Source organism: Episyrphus balteatus, chromosome 1 (genome assembly GCF_945859705.1).
Source record: "Episyrphus balteatus chromosome 1, idEpiBalt1.1, whole genome shotgun sequence".
In the NCBI taxonomy this organism is placed as follows: Eukaryota; Metazoa; Arthropoda; class Insecta; order Diptera; family Syrphidae; genus Episyrphus; species Episyrphus balteatus.
Window position 1 is genome coordinate 123,036,699 of NC_079134.1, and position 21,749 is coordinate 123,058,447.

The 21,749-nt window shown below is 30.2% G+C and overlaps 1 protein-coding gene across 2 annotated transcripts in view; it reads right to left on the minus strand.

Annotated features, from left to right (window-relative positions):
- The window catches only part of LOC129917880 (uncharacterized), a 52,328-nt gene that overhangs the window by 14,961 nt on the left and 15,618 nt on the right, over positions 1–21,749 (minus strand). Inside the window, exons 2-6 of one of the 2 annotated variants that reach the window (XM_055998083.1) lie at positions 18,906–19,060; positions 15,552–15,608; positions 13,892–13,935; positions 11,038–11,110; positions 10,867–10,962 (exon numbers count right to left, since the gene is read on the minus strand). In XM_055998083.1, the coding sequence (XP_055854058.1) occupies positions 10,867–10,962; positions 11,038–11,110; positions 13,892–13,935; positions 15,552–15,608; positions 18,906–19,049 (414 nt within the window). In that variant the 5' untranslated portion in view covers positions 19,050–19,060. Of the gene's footprint in view, positions 1–10,866; positions 10,963–11,037; positions 11,111–13,891; positions 13,936–15,551; positions 15,609–18,905; positions 19,061–21,749 lie in introns of those variants that run through there. The other variant, XM_055998092.1, reaches the window with a different exon arrangement.

The window sequence follows — 21,749 nt, forward strand, 5'->3', positions numbered from 1 at the left end:
GACAAACGACGACCAAATAACCCAAGTATTTGACAAACATCATTTCCATTCTTTTCTCCGGTACCTTTTTTGTGTGTGTGTGTCAGCTTCCACACTACAAGATGTTCCTTTTTTTTTGTAATTAAAAATTGAAAACACGTTTTCTAAATCAAGAATTATACAATTGATCCTTAGAGTAGGTTTGAATCTACCTAAATCCACCCGTTGCGTGGATGTCTTCTTCTTCTTCTTCTTGTGTCTTTCCAAAGTGAGGATTAATTACAACACAATGGAAAAGAAGGACAGATGGCTCATGCCAATGTTCTTCCACCGTCACCTTTAGAGTTCGTGTTTAGCACCTGTTTTTCATAAATTCAAAGTGGAAAAAAAGAGTACCTATTCTCTTGAGTGGTCACACTGAATGCGCTACATATAACAGCAGCCGTCAACTCAGCTGCATATAACAACACACAATAATAACAACAACAACACGAAGTAAGAAAAATGCAGCCAAGAGTTGGTAGATGAATGCATTAAGTCCTTTTTTCCTTCTTCTGATAATATTTTAAGAAAAAGAATAGTTTTCTTTTGCAGCAGGAGACCTTACTTCTAAGAAAAAATAGGTGAATTAGTTTGCTTCGGATTGAATTCCTTTTAAACACGAAGAAAATAGAATTTTTGTTGTCAAGGAAAATTAATGCCAACTGGCTTGGCTTGGTGGTGACCACCCGTGCTGATGATAATCCGTAGGACTGAGACAGAGGTCATTAAAAAATAAATTGAAACAGATTTCAAAAAAAAAAGAGAAAGAAAAAAAAACTGAAAAATCTTTTGCCGGTTATAATAAAAGAGATTGTTGTCAGGTGCTGTTCACAAGGATATCACAGGTCAAAATCGAGAGTTTAACCGAATATTTTGTAAGGAAATTGTATACAAAGATGCTTGATTCGTCAGCATATTAAACATTCGAACGGACATAAGGAAGAAAAAATGACAGCTGTTTTAAAACCAAACCACTTGTTCTATTGTGGCGGGAATATTTATGTTAAAGGTTACCTTTAAGTACAAAAAAAAGAAAATCGGAATAGGATGTCTTTAAAGTTCTAAAGGTGTCTTCTTGTCTAGATTAAACAAAAACGTTTTCTTCCGAAATGTTAAGGGACGAAACGCACTGCTCAAGAATTAGAGATTTGAATTTCTTAGTTTATGTACTAGATAAATGAGACATTTAAAACTGTAGTTTAAGAAAAAAAAAAACAACAAAATAATATTTATATTGTTATAAATTCCATTTCAATTAAAGATTTGTTTTGATTCCCGAAAAAATAACTTTTAGTCAATTCGTAATAAGAATGGCAATTCTGTACCATTAAATTATTTAAAGTTCAGGAATCTAAAGGCGATAGAGAAGGTACTGATGTAAAAAAAAAACATTACATTTTTCCACGGAACCTTTGCATATTACAAGTCAGAGTTAGTAAGAGGAAGTAAAAAAAATGCTTGCTTTGGTTGTCGTAATTATTTCGCAAATAAATAAAGCACAAACCAAATGGAAGCATGCGCAAAATGAAAATTAAGACGTCTTATGTTTCATTTTGTAACCCTTATTTGTAGGCGATTACTTCGAAATGCACTTTGGTGCATCCATGTCTTTCGACTCGAAATACCAAAATTGTTAGCTATTTCAAGGAATAAGACGTCTCTTAGATGGAAACCATAAAACATCACATTGAAAATTCCATAAACTTAATTGCCAGCCAAACGCTAAGCAATTTATTTAGGAATCGACTTTAAAGAGTTCCTGAGATTCGCAGCCTCGTTCGGTTCCTAAAACAGCTGCAATCAGCGAAAATACTCGTAGGAAATATCGCCAACCACCCCAATCATCTAATGAGTACCTAACAAAGACATCCTGAATTTAGATACCTTTGTGACATGGATATTCTGGATGAACCAGATTACTTTTACATCGACACCTACTCGGCGTACTTATTTGGTAAAACATAAACCTTAGAAATTTCACCGAATTTGGTATGCTCATTTTAATAATAAATTTCGAAAACCATGGAAACATAGGATTAAGAAATTTAAGCTGTATTTCAATCCAAATGAGTGAGATAAGAAATACTCCAAGGTATTTCTTAAAAATCACAAAACTATGTATACTCAAATATACTTAATATTCGTTTCATTATTTGTTTGTTCGATGTTTTTTTTTTTTGTATTACAAAAGGATTACTTTTCATTTCAAACGTAAGAAGCATCAATAAACCAAACCAGAGAACCGCCAACAAAACAATGCAGTTTCCTCTCAATTACCTTTACTTAATACTGCTGTTTAAGACTTCAATTCATATGAGTTTTTTTTAAAAAACTTTCATGCTAGTTGCTACACCAAGTTGTTGTCTACCTACACACAATTACAGATATGTACATATGTATTTTATTTAAGTTTCCTTTCACATGAATTGTGTAGTAATGCGTGCTCCTTACCTGAACCAAACACAAAAAAAAGAACAAACTAAACGAAAGAGAACATACTGTGTACGTGAAATAATCGTACAAGTTATACCACATCGCCAGGTGCCAGGTTGGTTTTATTTTTGTTTTCTTATGTTTTTTTTTTTACCAAGGGCAGGAAACTACAAAAAATGTGATCAGAATAAAAAAAAAAAAAAATAAAGGAAAGAAATGCTCGCGCCAAACATATTAAACTCAATTTGTTGTAGATCGGCTGCCCGTGTACATAGAGCAGATGTTTGTTATATGAAAACAGAGTGAATGGTTTTTCTTAAGTCGACGTTTCTTATTCTGCTCAGAAAGAATAAGAAGGAATTATCCTTTGACTTGACCATCCGTTTAAATTTATATGAATTTCTACATTATCCTTCTATATAAATGTCTACATTTATCTTTATTTCTTTATATTTCAATCAGAATTTTTGCAATCGCGGTGTCTGTTATCTCATCATATCTGTCTCATTTAGACGGTTATTCTGTTTTTATGATAAATTTAATCCGAGTTAAATAACTTGTTGACTCAGGTTCGATTCATCGCTTGCAGCTGGATCGATTTGAAACTAGGTATGAATCTTGGATGAAACAATAAAGAATCAACAATGACGACACTCAAAGGAATGATTAAGGATAGATTTTGTACCTCACGAATTTATTTATTTATTACATATTAAAAAGAAATATTTTGAGACTACGGTTGGTCCCTATAAAAATCTTTGTTCAATTAATTGAATAATAACTTCTTTGAGGCATATTTAACAAATCCAAAGAAATTTTCCAGAGTATATCTATATCGGTTTCAAAACATGAGATTTCAATCAAATAACATAAAAAGTCCTGACAGCACGTGTTCTCTTTTTTTTTACTCAACATGTTACGTAAATCAAAGCACGCAATGCATTCCTAGTTCTTTCTTCACATAAATAACGATATAAGTACTTTTTCTAAGCACAAACATCTGTCCTTACTCTATGCTACCTCTATTTTTAGTTCAGCTCCTATTTTCAAAGATCTCCCCATACAATTAAAAATAAAAATATGATATTCTTTCTTGAAAGTATAGACCAGGGTCGATAATTTTTGAAACCAAAAAAAATCATAGTAGAATGAAACCCATTGGAAAAGGAGGTGAATAAGATGAAAATTAAAGGAAAAATAAATTACGGGCGAGCCGAGTTCGGGAAGTGGGTGGGTTGAGTTTTTAATGGTAAAAAATTGTATATCTCGATTTCCGGCAAAACTACAAATCCTATAGAAAAAAGTTGTATCGCAAAGTTGTAGATAATAAAAAGATCTACAACTTTTGTATCAACAATTTTTTCACATAACCTCAAAATTTATGTGAAAAATTCAAAAAACCGAGTTTTTGGTTTTTTATTTTTATCTTTTTAAAAAACAAAAATTTTTCTACGAAATTTGGTGAAAACTTACCTTATTATGTCCCAAATACACTGTAATTTATTTGATTTAAAATATTAATTTGTTCACCTTATTTTGACTTAATACCAAAAAAACACCCTAATTTTCAATCGAAAATTCACGTGTCAAAATATCAGCTTTTTTCAAAAAGTCGGTGGCCATTTCGTTCATTAAAATGTCTATTTTCTGATGGTGTAAAAAAATTGTACATTAGTATACTATAGAACATGTTCTAGTAAAATTCAAAAAATGAAAAAAGCTTGAATTCGAAAAAAAAATTTTATCATTGTTTACAATTTTGGCCTATTTATTCAAATTTACACTTTAATTACTCAAAAAACGTAAGATTAATCAATGTTACATGAAATCTTACGTTTTTTGAGTAATTAAAGTGTAAATTTGAATAAATAGGCCAAAATTGTAAACAATGATAAAAATTTTTTTTCGAATTCAAGCTTTTTTCATTTTTTGAATTTTACTAGAACATGTTCTATAGTATACTAATGTACAATTTTTTTTACACCATCAGAAAATAGACATTTTAACGAACGAAATGGCCACCGACTTTTTGAAAAAAGCTGATATTTTGACACGTGAATTTTCGATTGAAAATTAGGGTGTTTTTTTGGTATTAAGTCAAAATAAGGTGAACAAATTAATATTTTAAATCAAATAAATTACAGTGTATTTGGGACAAAATAAGGTAAGTTTTCACCAAATTTCGTAGAAAAATTTTTGTTTTTGAAAAAGATAAAAATTAAAAACCAAAAACTCGGTTTTTTGAATTTTTCACATAAATTTTGAGGTTATGTGAAAAAATTGTTGATACAAAAGTTGTAGATCTTTTTATTACCTACAACTTTGCTATACAACTTTTTTCTATAGGATTTGTAGTTTTGCCGGAAATCGAGATATACCATTTTTTACCACTAAAAACTCAACCCACCCACTTCCCGAACTCGGCTCGCCCGTAATTTATTTTTCCTTTCATTCTTATCATATTCCCCTCCTTTTCCAATGGGTTTCATCCTACTATGATTTTTTTGTACTTTTTAATGTTTTTGAAGGCATCGGCACTGGTCTAGTAGGACTTCAGAAGAAAAATAAAAACGTGTATCTGGGCCAAATAGTGGGTGACTTAAGGAAAAGACCTAGCAAGATGAGCAATTATAACCTTGACCAAGTTTGTCTTAATCAGCCATTAGATTTTCTGCCAATTGCACAGGGAATTGAAAGAGACACGAAGAAAGGCAAACAAAATGGTTATGTACCCTGGAAGTAATTAATTTATTTGAGGGATGGCGGAAAACTTCTTAACCCAATTTTTTTTTTGCCGTTCTTAAACCCAAGTCGTTAAAAAATATGTTGCGGCAGTGTGGGTGGTTAGCATTTATATACTTTTCGTTTTATGGTTTAATCTTATTCATTTATATATAAATTTTTTTAAGTTTTAACTCTTTCGTGTGGTATTGGAGATAAGAGAGTAATTTTATAACAGTGGAGGCAATCCCACTTTTCTTAGCTAGTACATTTGGTACAGTCTTCAAAAAAAACATTTTTATTCTGTATTCTTTAAGAATTTTTGTAACGATTGTAGTCTACAGATTTAAGTCCCTCGAATTGTATCAAAATGAACTCAAAAGCTTATTTTTAGCTTTTATTCCAGAATTTGCATAATAGTTTTTTTTTTGTATACAACATGTCATCCGTACTGTTGTTGTCTTAAGATGTGGCAAACGCCTTGGTTCAACATATTTGTATGTATTTTGATACTCAAGTTATATGCACTGTTGTCTGAATGTGAACTACATTTTTAATTTTTTGGTTGCATCTTTTTGCTGTTGACCCAGTTTTAAATTGTTTTTTTTTTTTTTGTTTTTTTTTTTTGTCACACTTAACTGCAAACAATTAGCTAATTTAAATATTCACACAAAAAAGTTACAAAAAATAAAAAAGATGTTTAAGCTTGACATACTTCGAAATATACTCATTCCAGAATAGACAAAAAAAAAAGTAATTGTGTATTTTATACACAATCTCAGAAGGTACTGCTGCTCCTTTTTAAATGATTGAAAAAGAAAATCACAGTAAGAAATTTATTTCTACCCACCCTCGCATCTTATACCAATCTCCAAGTATTGGAAAATTCTTTTCAATAAATATTACACATTTTTGCTATAACATCAGACTACTGACTATATTCAATCTCACTCCCACTAGTGAATCCTAAGGGAAAATCATAAAACCCCATTTTGCCATTATTTGTGTATATAAACCCAATCATTGATGGTTATACATATATACACTCGTATAGCTACACACAGATCTGTTTTTGATGTTTTGTGTAGGGTGTCCTTATTGTCTTCTTGGTAGTCGCGTGGCTAAGGATACCCTATGGATTCCTTTTGTGTGTTATTTTTCATTTGAACAAACACATCTTTTGCATACCTATGCACAGCATACTACACACATTCATGGGTTTCCAAAAATATTCACTTATTAAAATTGTCCAATAGTCAAATAAAATCAGTCAGTCACAGAACAGGCTTACTATGTAGGTATATAGCCCAAATCAAATAGGTTAATCTTATACATTACTTTATTTAGTGACATCAACAAACAACCGAACGTCAAAAATGATTGATTTACCAAAAAAATAAAAATACACTGCAACGATATGGATACTGGTGATGTGAAAAAAAAGGATATTCAGCGTTTTATGCTTAGAATGAAAACAAGCGGAAAATAATATACCCTTCAATTCTGTCATATTCACAAAGCTTACATGAGGGGTTGGTTGCGTAACATTTAACATTTTTAAATCCTTTAATATGAGTGCAACGTGACGGGTTAAACAAAAAATTATAACCAATATGTATGTGTTGGATAAATGTCATAAAAATTGTATTCATACTCATCTCATGTAGTGAATCATTTCAATCTCTGTATGTGATTGTTCAAATATGATTGACAGCAAGAATATATATTTCGTTTTTTAGTTTTTAGTTTTATTATTCACTTTAAAATTTAGTTATAATGTTACGCATATTATTTTCACCATAATGAATCGATAATTTAAAGTAATAGAGAACAGTCTTTTATGGGCAGCAATATAGCGACAACATAGCTCATCGGTATACTTAAAACCTTTATGACTTGAAACAAATGTTATATAAAAGGTGAACATTTTTAAATAACCAGCGATAAGTCGAGAAATAATATACTACGTTTGCATAAGGATTGTGGATATCTTGGGCTACTCTTCTACCCCTTTGTAAACCTGTGTCGGAATAACTTCTCTCTTCAAATTCCAAACTGATTTTTTGATTATAAACGTAAACATTGTATTAATATGGGTAATGGTGGATAAATTTGAGTTATTGAATGTCCATTTCTTAAATTTTGCGTAAAGGTTACGGTTTTTTTTTAGATCATTTACAGCAAAGTTTCTCGAAATGAGTCCTACAAACATTTAAAGAAAATCTTCAATTTGATCAAAAGTTCAACATCAGTGAAGCATTTTCGCAATAATGACTTTAATCAATGAAGATTGAACAAAAAGTGCGTAATTTGACCCCAACATTCCCATATTCGCTTCAAATATTCAAAAGTATCCGCAAAAAGTTATTGTGTAGATTGTGCGTTATATACTAGTGGAGGTGAAAGCCAATAGTGTCGTTGTCATTGCTCAGAATTGAGTGAACTCGGCATTACTCGTATTATTATTTAGTTCCAACAAAATTGTCAAACAATTGCAATTCTGTAATCATTCGGGCTCATTCATATCATTTGTTTACAATGCCTAAAAGCTAACAGAAGCTCTGGAACTATATTAGACCAAAATTGACAAATATTTTCTCCGATTTATGAGGAATCGTGATAGTTATTAGCTTACAAAAATCTGACATCGAATTTTATCAAAAGTTGAACCTAAAGATTTTAATACAATAATTTTATTTAATATCTATAATTATTATTGTGATTAGAAAAAAAAAACAAAATAATTTAAGTCCCGACACGATAATTATCTACTTACTTTTAAATGCTCAAATGTTTTTTGTATGAGGTAGATAATACCTAAAAAAAAAAAGCATACAAAAAATTAACATTTTAAAGTTAAAATCCTAGTGGTTCGCCTTTGCTTTTATTTTTTTTTTTAATACATATAGATGCACTTGGATACAAAAAAAGTAACCAAGTATACATTTAATGTAAAAATACAGGTGTATACTGTACCTACACAATGTACACGCGAACCGGGTATAATAATTTCTTTTATAGTCGCGATGAAGGATGAATCTAAATGGACTCGTGCTGACATCACGATGAGTGTCCTCATCTATAAGCCCTTTGTATAGGTTTTTTTTTTTTTCTTTTTTGTTTTGTTCTGTGACAAACAAAAAATCAACTAAAAGCATGTAAACTCGATCAGCGACAGATTGTTATCACCTGTGGTATATTTCATTTTTTTGTCTTCTCATCTACGCTACCCACCAAAGCTGATAAAACCTTTACAAAATAATAATACACACATATAAAGTTTATTCTTTCCACTAGGGGGATGATGTCCGTTTTAATTCAGGAGCGCCTACACAACATGTGGATTATTATAGTGTAGTGTAGTTGTGTGTTGTGTATTGGTTGGCTCTGACAGCCCTACGCTCCGATTTCAAACCCCTTACCATATTCTACATAATACGTTCCATGCATGAATGATTAAAAGATAATTAGGGTGTATGTCATAGTTTTCTAAATTAAATTGAGTGGTTGGATGGACTACGACACCACAGTTGGAATGGTTTGTATATTTGTTTGTATTTGTTGTGTATTGGCAGCGGCGGCAACCAGGCGTTGGTGTTTCATGCCGCTATGGTCATCATGAAATGGAAATAAAAAAAAATACCACCACAAATAGCTACTCGCGCGCTGGCACGCAAGTGTTGTACAAAAAAAAGCACACAATATGGAAATTAAAATTTGTAATCATGCATTGCCGGCGACATAGCGAGATAGGAGACACAGGCCAATAAAAGGGTATTCGGTAAGGGGAAAAGAAAAGTCTCCCACCAACTATATTCCCGTGTCACAAGGACATGATAGAAAAAAAAAAGAAGTTAAATATTTACCCATGGGCACTGAGTAGAATAGAGAGAACATCAATTTACTCGACGCGGCGGTACACAACCAGCCCACCCACCTTTAGAATAAAACATTTTCATTTTTTCCGGAGTAGGGAAGACAGGAAATTATTACATAAAGGGCGGCAGCAGATATCAGTCAACAAGGATAGAGTTTCGAATACTTCGGTAAGCGGCAATGAATAGCGGAAGGAAGTTACGGAAGGAAGTGACACTCATTTGCTTAAAAAAAGACTATTTTATCTTGTTTTCATTGTTTGAGACTTCATTTTCATAATAAATTCTTTATTTTTGTGGTTAATTTGTCACAAGTTTTTTATTCTATAATTTAACTTTATTTTCTTTTATTTTCGTTTTGTTGCAAAAAGACAAATTTAAGGAAAATTGGGAAAAAAATATGTAAATTCGAAAGGGATTCACAACGGTATTATTACGTAAAGGGAAAATATTGAACAAAATTGCCCTTGAAATTAGCTGCGTTAATTTGACACTGTTTATTTTTGCGCTGTAGTTCAGTACATATTAAAATATTAGTTTGGCACTGAAAGATATGAATGAAAATTCTGCTCATCTTAAAGAATCTTTTTACATACTCGAAAAATATATCGCTCATTAACTTGTTTTGAGTAATTAATGCAGAAGTTATTGGAATAAAGTAATCTTTAATGCTGCAAAAAGTCATTTCTTAACTTTAAAAATTAACGGAGAAGGAGCACCCCAAAATATTAGAAGAATTCCAGAAGAATTCAAAATGCAAATAATATAATTGCAAAGTCTGTGGATGGTCCTTGGCCTAAATCTTTTAAGATGGAATTAACAAAAGAACTAAAGAAACTGGGGAATTTAGCTATCATATCATAGGATTTTTTCTCTAGAAATTCCGAGGAATATTAAGGATAGCACAATTAAGAAAGAAGCAAAACTCTCCTACAGATTCATGATAAGTCTCATTATCATCGTTTTGCCCCGGGCAAAAATTAAAGAGTTTTTTTAGATTCCCACACATTCCTTTACAATACTTAATTTTGACCAGATCTTTTGGAAGAAGTTAAGAGAATGCAGGTAATTCCAACTGATTTAAAACGTATATTAATTGGGCAAACTTATTTTGAGTCATAGCCAAAACTCTTTATGTAGTTTAAATATATTTTATTTTAATACAAAGAATGCAATAGCAATTAGGCTTCTATTTACTCGCATATAGAAATTATATTTATTTTTCAGAGTTAAAAGCTCCATTTTAATTAAACTTCAGAGAATGCAACTAGATATTTTTATAGATCATTCACGACTATTTTTTAAAAAGAATTTTAACTAATTAACGGTTAACTCCAATACGATGCATAAAACACGATAATTATACGAACAAATTTAAGCGATATGGAAAGTTCGTGAATATTATTTATTTGAAACCTAGAAAAATAATTCGTTTTGAACAATAATTGTCTTACATTAAAACGACGAGACTATTACAGAATTACAGAACAAAAGCTATGCTATTCGCACATATATGCTCTATTAATCAAAATATCATCTTCCCTAAAAGACCCTGTTTGATTTCATAATAGATACAAAGCAAGAACCTATTTACTTAACACACACACCCCATGTAGTATTTAATATCCCACTCGAGGAAGGGTAATGCAAAAATATTGATTTCACTTATATCACACATATTTTGTGAAATTGTTTCGGGCACGCAATCTCTAGAGGGAACATAAAAATTGAATTCACTTTGAACAAAGTTACATCTTTTCGCATAACGAGTATACATATATCTGAAATTTTTTTTTATTATTATATTTTTACTTACATCGCGAATTTCCTTGATTTTAGCGCCACCTTTACCAATAACGCAACCCGCAAGACTCTGATGAATAAGAATGCGAACATCGACTTCATCATCTTTCTGTAAGATTCAATAAAGAAAAAAATTAATGAAAATTGTTATGGCTTTGTAATCTTTTACACAAATTAAACTTACCTCTTCAAAGTATTTCAGCATTTCAGTTATGATTTTAAGCGTTGAATCCAAATCAGTGGCAATTAAAATTGTACTGCAAATGGAATTTATAATACAAAATAAAATATGATTAATGAATTACGGTTATCGAGTTAAATTTATAATTTATCCTAGTGCTAAACAATTTATGTGAAATCATATAGAAAAATACTGCTTTTTTTGTTTGGTTTATAAGAAAAATGGTTTAAATTTTGTCACCATCGTAACGAACATTTTTTTTTTGTATTAAATTAAAAACTTAGAAGAACATTGGTGTGGTGTAATGTGGTGAGAGATTCATTACATGAAAAAAAAAAAAAATACAGGCAAAACAATTTCTAAACATGAGAGATCTTCTTTTTTACTCAGTCGCAATAGAATTTTCTACTATAACGCAAGGACTCTAAAGCACAGAGAAAATGAATATAAATAGCAGCAGTAGTAGTTATAGCATGGCTTTTATGGATATGGAGGTTGAGGAAGTAGAAGTAGAAGAAGAAGAACTACACCATAGTAACAACCACAAATGGTAAGCAACTTTATCAGCCTTCTAAGCTTGATGCTCGTAATAAAATGAGGACAAGAGGACAGACGTTAAGTATGTGATTGTTGTTACTACCGTAGAGGCAGACACAGATCTTTTCCACAATTAAGGTTAAGTGATTTCCTTCCTAGAGAAAGAGTGAGAGAGGAAGCAAAAATAGAATTAGCATTGGGAGGAGGCTTGAACTTAACAACAACTGTGGGTGGTGGTGGTGGTGGCAGTGTTAGAGCGAAGATTTCTTCTTGAAAATATTTACATTAAAAAAAGACAATAAATGAGTAAATGGCATTTTTAAAACATCCAATGTTCATCTTTTGTCTTACATGGAGTAATAATATTCTACTTATCTATTGATTTTACTTCTTTTCAACTTAATTTAAGGTGCTTTTTTTTTGTATTGTTAATTATAAGGGAATTAATTATTATTTTAACTTGGATTTTATGTTATTTTTGAAATCGAATTCTATTTTTTAATTGCAAGACCGGATTGATTTATCTTGTTGAACCCATTATTCTTACAAAAAAAAATGCGAAAGGAGCAGTTTGATATTGTAAATTTAATGCATACAACAGCAAGTTTGAACTTTGAAGTGAACAAATTTAAATTGATCCTATGGAAATGGAACCATAAATTCCATTTAAATTGGAATAAAGAAGACAAAAAAAATACCATCCTTTCGGATGATTATTTCCATTTTATGTTGTATTACTTTCCCCTAGGAATCTTTTTAGAAGCAATTTTTATTTTTAATAAGCGTTTTACAATACGTTTTATGATAACAATAGAGAATAGTACAAACGATGCTTTTACTTTTTAAATGAAAAATTCATTTGTCAAAATAATTGATGGTTATTGAAATTAATGTTAATTTCAGTTTTTTAAAGTGAAAAAAATCAACGAAAGAAAGTTTCGTAATTTTTTTAAGCACCAGAGGCTGACATACTTAAGGTGACAACTTATCTCAGAACGGCTTTTTTTTAATTTAACACTTATTTTCAATATTACTAGAGTTTTTTTTTAATGCTTTTGTGAGGAAAACGTTATAAAAAAGTAACTTTAATTTCCAACAAATTTTAGAAAAATATTCAGATCCTGTTAATTTTAAATTTCATATTAGAGGAAGAATTTTTAACCTTTTAATTGACACTATGGTAGCAGAAGTGTCCTTGAAATAAGGAATGTATGGGTTTATTTGTGTCCGAGCTATAAGGCTAGTTTTATGTTGAAAACTACTTTCAACATCAGTTTATTTTTTAATGTCACAAATATGTCGCTTAGTGCATTTTTCGGGAAGGTATCGATATTTTTGTTTGATTCCTTATCTGTGAAATGGCACGTTACCGTTGTATAAAGCTCTTTTGTTGATAGTTTCTTCTTAGTTGCATTCCTAGAGTCTCAATACTTCTAGTCATAACTGATTGTTAAGTATTGAGTTCGTTAATCGACAACCGTAATAAGGTTGATCGAATTGTCAAAACCCGTGAATGAGAAAGCAGGGTACGTCAAGTAGTTTTGAAAAAACATTGGAGTCAATCAAAAATAAATACTTCAAATATTTTTGATTGTTTATATCGCTTTAGCGGTGTAGGATGGTTCGCAAGTAAAAATGAGATTCCTTTGGCCCTCAGTCTCTATATATAATTAAATATTTTGCAAACAAAAAAAAATATTCAATTTCAAAATAAATTCAATCCAAGTTATTGTAATTTTTGTATATAAAGCTTATTACTACAAAATTAACCAACGTCCTTCTTTAGGCATTAATAATGTTAAGTTATTTTATTTTATTATCTTAAACTGCATGTTTAAATTAAGGAAAAGAAATAAGCAATGCCTTTTAGTTCCTTCATTCCATGTTAATATTTTTTGTGTGTTAGTTCTTTTTATATGAGAAGATTTCTTACGTTCTAAAAGTGACAAAGTTCAACCATTATCTTTTTTTTTTTTGATAAAATTATTTTTCTCTCACACTGCAGATCAGAATATAAAAACAGAGTGGCAAAAGTTCGTTCACAGGACTTTTTTTTTTTTTTTTCTTGTATATATCGTGGTTGTGCTTTTATCTTTCTAAAATAAATCTTAATCCTATAAATGTACTTTGACAGCCTTAAACAAAGAGAAAGAGAGAACTTTAAAAAATTGAAGGAAACTCTTCTCTCCTTCTAATTATACTCAAATGATTTTAGAAAAAAAAACTTAACTATGTATATTTTTTTTTTAAATAATTATGATAAATCTTAAAAAATAAAAAAAGATATAAAAAGTAGTAATAAAAGGAAAAAATGGTTTACCGTTCGGGGCCTTGGCAATCGTCGACAGACACAGTGGCTTTATACTGCTCTCAGTTTATGGATTTGAGTTAACAGTTTTGGGTTGAGTTGAAAATGGTACATCGCGAGAACAATCAGTTTTTCGATTTTGGTTGGATCATTGGTCGTAATAATGATGGTGGTTGTGGTACAGTACATGGTGACACGATAGTAGTAGTAGCAGTTGATGATTGGCAACATTAAAATTATATTTCAATTCATAATGTTTGTTTTGATTAATTTTTTGATCATACATAGACGAGACACGCAGCAGATTTGGTTTTGCGGTAGTGGTAGTTTTGTTTTTTTTTTTTTTGCGAAAATTTTGCGACACATACATACATAATTTATAAATTAATTAAAAATGTTTCCACAGTTGCAATTTTTTTTTTTTTGTTTGATTTGATTGTTTGTTATTACACGAAAACAATAAAATATTTTATTTTTGTTTTGCGTGTTGGGTGATGGACAAATATAAAAGTTTTATTTATAATAAGAGAAAGGATCACAACACCCAAAACGTGACAAGGATTGTTGTATATTTTAATATAAAAAATGTAAGATACAAATATATATGTGTGTATATATTTATATTTTGAGTTAATTCCATATGGTGGTAAATTAAAAATCATTAAGTTGGGCGTGTATGTGTGCGTTTAAGTGCATTATAATACCACATAATTTGCAGGGGCGTAATTATTTTCGCATGGCATTAATTTTTAGTTTTTAATATTTTTTGGTCAAACAATTAATGTTTTTTTTTGTTATTTATTTATTTTTGTTTTTAGATATATAATTTTCAGTTTTTCAGTAGTTGAGAGCGCGGGATCAACATACAACCAATTATATCGGGACGGACGGGCCAGTTGAAGGTGGTGGATTCAATTCAATTCAGTCACAGGCAGGGCACAGGTACAGGCACGGGTTTTTGGTTTGTATTTTGATTGATTTTTTTAAACACACATAAAGAGAGGGTGCGAGAGAAAATATATTTGTTTTTTTAGATTTAGTAATTAGATTTTTTGTTTATAATTATATTTATGTATATACATATTGAACTTATAATATAGGTTAATGTACAATTAATGAGGTTTATCTTTAATATTTATGTAATATATAACAAAAATTAAGAGAAATGAGAATCAAAAAAGATTTTGAAGAGAGATGGTTAAGTTAAGTGTTGAAAAAACTAATACCTTTAGCTCTAGTTTTGGTATTATTTATTTATTTATTTTAAGGTGTTGAATAAAAGAAATTAAGTATGAATAAGAGAAAAGACAGACTACCATAATAGGTTTTTGAGTTAATTAATTTAGTTAATAAATTAATTAAGCAAATGCATTTTTTTTTTTTTTATTTGTTCTAAAATAGAGATTAGACTTGAGATTTTTTAAAAATTTGTTTGTTGGTTTAATAATGGATAATGGAGTTCCTATAAATATGGACATAAAGTATGGTATAAGAAATTTGACAATCAAAGAACAACTTGTATTGGTATTAGGGTGCATTTCTATATAATGGACTTGTTTACTTTTAAAATTCAACTCTAATATGGTATTCCAAGGTACAAACAATAAGGCTATGAAATTCGAGGATGAAAAAGGGAAAAATAGTTTGAACAGTTTAAACAATTAAAACATACCTGAGAACGCATCTTCTGAATGTGTTGGCCACCTTTGCCAATGACAGCACCAGCAATCTGAAAAAATAAAGAATATTTGTTGGAAATTTAGTTTCGAGTTTGTTAAAGACAATGTAAAATCAAGACCTAATAAACAATTATTTGCATCACCGTTAGAGTGTCGAGTTAATCTTCTTACCCTAAAGATTGAAATAAATTCAACGCGGTGTTTAAATGACAGAGGTTTAAAATATATTTAACGCAAACTTTAGCATTAGAGAAATGTGGAGAAGATCCAAATGAAGCGTTGAGGAAAAGAAGGGGTTATACAAAACATCGCAAACCATTTACGCTTTAAAAGCGAATATAAATCGAGCTGTGTTTGAGCTATTGGCGCATTATTTGCATAAAAAGTAGTAAATGCTTTTACTATAAACATTAGACTGATTCAAAAAAAAATTTTTCTTCTTTCGTTCAAAGCATTGTTGAAAATATTGTTGGAAATGACGAAAAAAAAATACTGTAAAAGTTTCAGCCCTTAATGTTAACATTTAGTACCGCCGCATCGCAAATTTCTATTTCCCATACGATTTGTATGGGAAAGATTGTGTATTTGTGTTTAGAATTTTTTATCTTTTTAATGGGCCATCAAAAAGGCTAGATTTAATCATTTTCTTGTATAAAATTGAACGCTCTACAAAATTGCATTTATGAAATTTAAAAAAAACGGACGCGAAAAATTAATTAAAATAATTTTTAGTTGAAAACATGAATAATTCGAATTTATTGAAGAAATCTAAAGTGGTAGTATTAGGGGTTTGAGAGTTATATAAAAGGATCAGTGAAACCAAAACACAACATAGAATACAAATATTCAAAAATTTTGCCAAATTTTTTGAAAAACCTAATAATTTCGTCAAAAAATCGGAAAAAAATGAGAAAAAATTACTTTTTATATTTTAAAGTTGAATAACTTCGAAACGCGGGGGTAAACCAAAAAAAATAATAAGAGCTTTTTTGTAGAGCGGACAATTTTATAAAAGAAAATGATTTTGCCAAGCCTTTTGGATGAACCATTAAAAAAATAAAAAATTCTAAACACAAATACACAATCTTTCCCATACAAATCGTATGGGAAATAGAAATTTGCGATGCGGCGGTACTAAATGTTAACATTAAGGGCTGAAACTTTTACAGTAATTTTTTTTCGTCATTTCCAACAATATTTTCAACAATGCTTTGAACAAAAAAAAAATTTTTTTTTTTTGAATCAGTCTAATAAACATTCTTAATCTAAACTTTTTCACCTACATTTTGTGCATATCAAAAATAGTTTTTACTTGTCAAATCTCATGTATAACTTTTCATGCATATCACTCAATCTATCGAAAAGTCTTGTCATCGCAGTTTGTATTATCAAAATTGAGTTTTACAAAAAATTCCTCAAACGACATTTGAATTTGAATGATGGGACGTTCTAGTCCACTTGTACAGTGAATTTATTGTTTCTCTTTTTGATTATACTCGTAATTGGTAAATGAGGACATTTCACAAATCATTATACTTCAGGTAAATCGATCCAAATGTAAAGCTAGACTGCAGGGATTTAGAAGTGTGTGAGTCTTGCTTTTTTTTTAAATGCGATTTTTCTATCTATTCTATAATGCATAACTTTTTTTTACAAATATGAAGCTGTTAATCCAAGGACAAAAAAAAAAAAAACAAACATTAATTATTATGTAGGTGCCTGTTTTGTAATTTATATTTGCAATCAATCGAGAGCAATATTTCTATAGTTTTCTCACGTATTGACGTAATAACATGCTATTAATTCTGAATTTATACTCCTGGGGATAGGTTTTTTTTTTTTTGTAGAAAAAAAGCTCTCACTCTAGAAATTGCAATTTCGTGAATGTCTTTCCATTTTCGTGGCGAAAAACAAAAAAGAAATTATATTTTTGTTAATTTTTCGCATGAAAAAAAAAAAAACAATTCCTTCAGAGATTAAATGTTTTCAATCATAATACAAGGGATATTATTCATAATTTGTTATTCTTTTTGAACGATTATTATGATTGGCGGGATTGTAAATTATGTGTTTTGGTTAGGGAATCTTTTGGAAGTTTTTAACATGCTAGGCAAATCACTACAAAAAAAATAACATTCACATAGACTTTGTAGCAGTGTGAAATGCAATTGATAAATATGAGAATACATATTTTCAACGAATAAGCACTGTCACTTTTCTATAGCAAGATTTTGTGCTGGACCAATTGTTGACGATTTTATTGGCACAGAGTGCTCTTGCAAATGTCAAACACAATCAACACAAAAAAATCGACAAGCTATAAAGGGTCATGCAGTTTAAAATATGTTATTTGCAATTGAAACGAAATTTCTTTTCTAGTATTCAGCTGACACGAATCTTAAAAATCTCATACACAATCGAAAAAGGAACAACACAATTTATTGTGAAGTACAATACACCATAGTTAGAAATGTGTAATAATAAATTATTGTGTGGAACTCTTGGAAAATTTTTAATTTCGCATCAACCGTTGACTAGGGATAACACAACATTAAAAATGAATTAAAAATCGACAATTGTGTAAAGATTTTTTTATGTGCAGAAGGATCTTGCAGTGCGGAAGTTAAAGTTAACAAACTAAGTGCTTGCCTATGATGACAAATCAAATTAAATGATTCAAAGGAATGAAATGTATATATAGGGTTACATAGGTGTGACAAACAGTTAAATTTTTATCGACGTGTATTTGTCAAACAACTATGAGATTGGTCTACAAATTTTTTCCACAAGTGCAATTCCAGAACCGAGTATGATGTTCAATTCGTTTCCCGATTTCAATAGTGGTGCTGTTAAAAGGTTGAAGGAAAAAATTAATTAGGATCTTTAAAAAGCAAAAGTTGCGCTAAAAACAGGAACTAAGAATGAATTGACTACCTTTAAGGAAAAACGACGAAACGAAAATTCGATGAAAAAAAACTTTATAACCGTGAAATAACGATAGGTACCACTTAAATTTTATTTTTAAATAGTAGCATAATTGAATTTAAGCAGTAAAAGTGACTTTAGACTTTCAAAAATAAATGATTGATTTGATTTTAAAGCACAAACAAAACTTTCGAATGTTATTTCCTTTTCTCACGAATGATTTCATATCTTTACAAATCGCTTAGTAAAAAATTTATATTAAATTTATAAAGATTTAAGTAATGTTATACTCATTTCAAATCAACTTTCATCTTTTGCAAAAGTTAGTAATAAATAACATGGCCTTAGGGGAAGAATTGACATGCTTATGGTTTGTGCAATAAGAGTTTGACGCTTAATGGTATTTTTTGTTTTTTACTTACACGGCTGGGAATCAATAATCGGACTTGTTCATCATTATTGCCTCCGCCGTGGCCACCACCACCGCCGCCGCCACCACCACGTTGCCTCTTGTTTTGTGGTGGACCTCCATCATCGTGCATTTGTTGGTTATCGCCTCGTTTCATATTGGTTATTTCTGAAAAAAAAAAAATAATAATAATTAATTAACCATACATTGGAGACATTTATTTATTATTGAAATATCTTTGGATTAATAATCAAATATATTTTCCCATCGTCAAACACTTTTACAAAATCGAATACGAACAATTATTCCGCTTCATAATAAACTGATAAGTGGATACAAGTGTTGAAAATAAAATTACCCCTAGAAACCCAAACAAGAAAGTTTGTTTGTCTTGAGAAGACAAACCAGCAATAATTTGAACAAGATTGTTTATATTTTACAAAGAGCAGAAACAAGCAGGTTGTAGGTATCTACTGTAGTTAGAAGTATGTACAGTACATATAACCTATTTCTAAATTTGTTTTAACTACTAGATAATTTAAAATACATACATCTAACGACGGAGCTGTCGAGTCGGTCGACTGCTTAAACTAAACGAAATTCACTAGATCAAAGGGAGAAACATGTAAGCACAGCACACAAATAATCTGTAGGTGATGAGTGACGTTAAATATACAATAATGGTTACAAAATGTAAATCGCATTAGTAGTTCCAATTGTTAAGAGAACCAACGAACGAACAAATGATTGAACTATCGGTGGGTGTTGATGTAGAATGTTAAGAATGCATAAATGTGTTTTGTTAGTCAATCGTAGGAAGGTATCATCAGAGTTCAGCACTCCTCAACTTTTTGCACTAAGGCGAATTCAAGAGGCCAGAAGGTAGAATATATGTACATACATCGGATAGTTGTATTGATTTTGAAATGTATCTAAAAGCGATATTTGAGATTGAATAAGTAATTGTTCATGAAAATGCTAAGAAATACACAAACATATCTTCGTTCTGGATTTAATTACATATTGAAAAGGTATTCTATGATGATGATCTGGGGATGTGTAGGCAGATTAATAAATTTGTGGGTAGAAGAGTAGTGTTGCTTTTAATGAACAGATCACCCAACTTTGCATTATTCTTGGGGCCAGTTTTGATAGATTATATTCTGTCTAGATGATGTTATAACATTTCCAAATACATACGTATGATTATTATTATAAATTTAAATATAATGGGCTATCTAGGTACAGACGTTATAAGGAAATATGAAAAGGATCTTGATGGAAGTAACTTTTTTTCATTATAACAGCAAAAATAACATTGAATTTAGTAAACTTTCATAAGTCACACTGACACATCAAAATTCTTACAAGTATAGTAACATACAACATACATCTTCCAAGAAATCAGATGTCATTTAATTATAGGATTTCATGAAATAACTATCATGTTTCCAATAAAGAAAATTTTAAGTAAATTTAACAGGACAATGAGTGCACTGAAATTTCAGAAGAATGAAAATAATTTTTAAGTCAATTGGAAAATCTACTCCAATTAAAAACTTAAAAACAGATTGATGAATCATAACACCACTTTATTTTATGGAAGGTCAGGCATTATTCATTTTTACGTAGGAGGCATCACCAAAATTTTCAAAGCTGGGATCTTATGGTAAGTGATATTTACTCGACTTTGAAAAGGGAATTAATTCCGTCTAAAATTCAACTTCTTCTTTAATTTTTGATATTTTCAAAATTTAAGATTTCATATCTTGTATAAAGTCAATAAGCAAAAAACCACTTGAAAAATAAGGGAATATCTTATAAACTGTGAAACAAGTTGAAATGCAAAGTTGACCAAAAGATAGATTTATAACTCACAAATCTGTTCGATTCAGAAAAATCAATTTGTTTAGATTAGCCGTCGGAAAAACACAAGTTTTTAGAAAGCTCACTTTTTTCTGTACCTAAATTTTTTACTATTTTAATTTTTTGGTTTGATTCGGCTCTGATGTCGACGAGTTTGTTATTATTAGCAACCAGGCAGCAAAGAAGTGGCCAATCAATTCATGACACCACGTATGACTTTTTGTCGAATTATTTGGAACATCAAGAAAAAGAAAAGGTCTTTCACTTTCTGTGGCAATGTCGTGTCCTCGCTACAAATAGGGGGCACTTTATCTGGAAAGTGAATTTTCTCCGGGTACTGGGCTGCTCTCCCTATGTGCTAGTGCTGCAAAGTAGCAGGCTTTCAAACACGGTGAACGAGAAGTTATCCGAAGACTGGGCTTTCCGAACCAGAAATAAAATTTATAACTCCATTTATCACCCACAGGTTTCATGAGTTTTGGAAGCATTCAAAACCGCCATCTCTACCTGCCTACAGTGTCCTCTCTTCATTATTGAAAAATTGGTCAACGTACTTAGAAAATAAGATCAATTTCAAAATTGGGCTAACAGCCATATGAATGTGTTTATATCCCTAGATAGTGTAATGTTGATCGGTATGAAGTTACATATATTCGTCAAAAAAAAGCAAAAAGTCCAAGCTACAGTTATTGTAACGATAAAGAAAATTTATTTACACAATATCAAAAGATGAAGTTTTTTTTACAAATTTTAGAAAAAAATAGACTAAAAATTGAACACGCTTTTATATATGAAGCAATAGATAGAGTTTCAATAGTATGAATAGTGCCTTATTCTAGAAAGCATTTTTTGTTCTATTCCCTTCTACGAAAAATATAATTGAAGTTAGAAATGAAGATTGATTTTTTTTATAAGCTTTCTTCTTAGTCTTGCGATTTAACACCAAAAAGAAAAGAAATCAGTATCAGCTCAAATCTGAATAAAGCCTTTT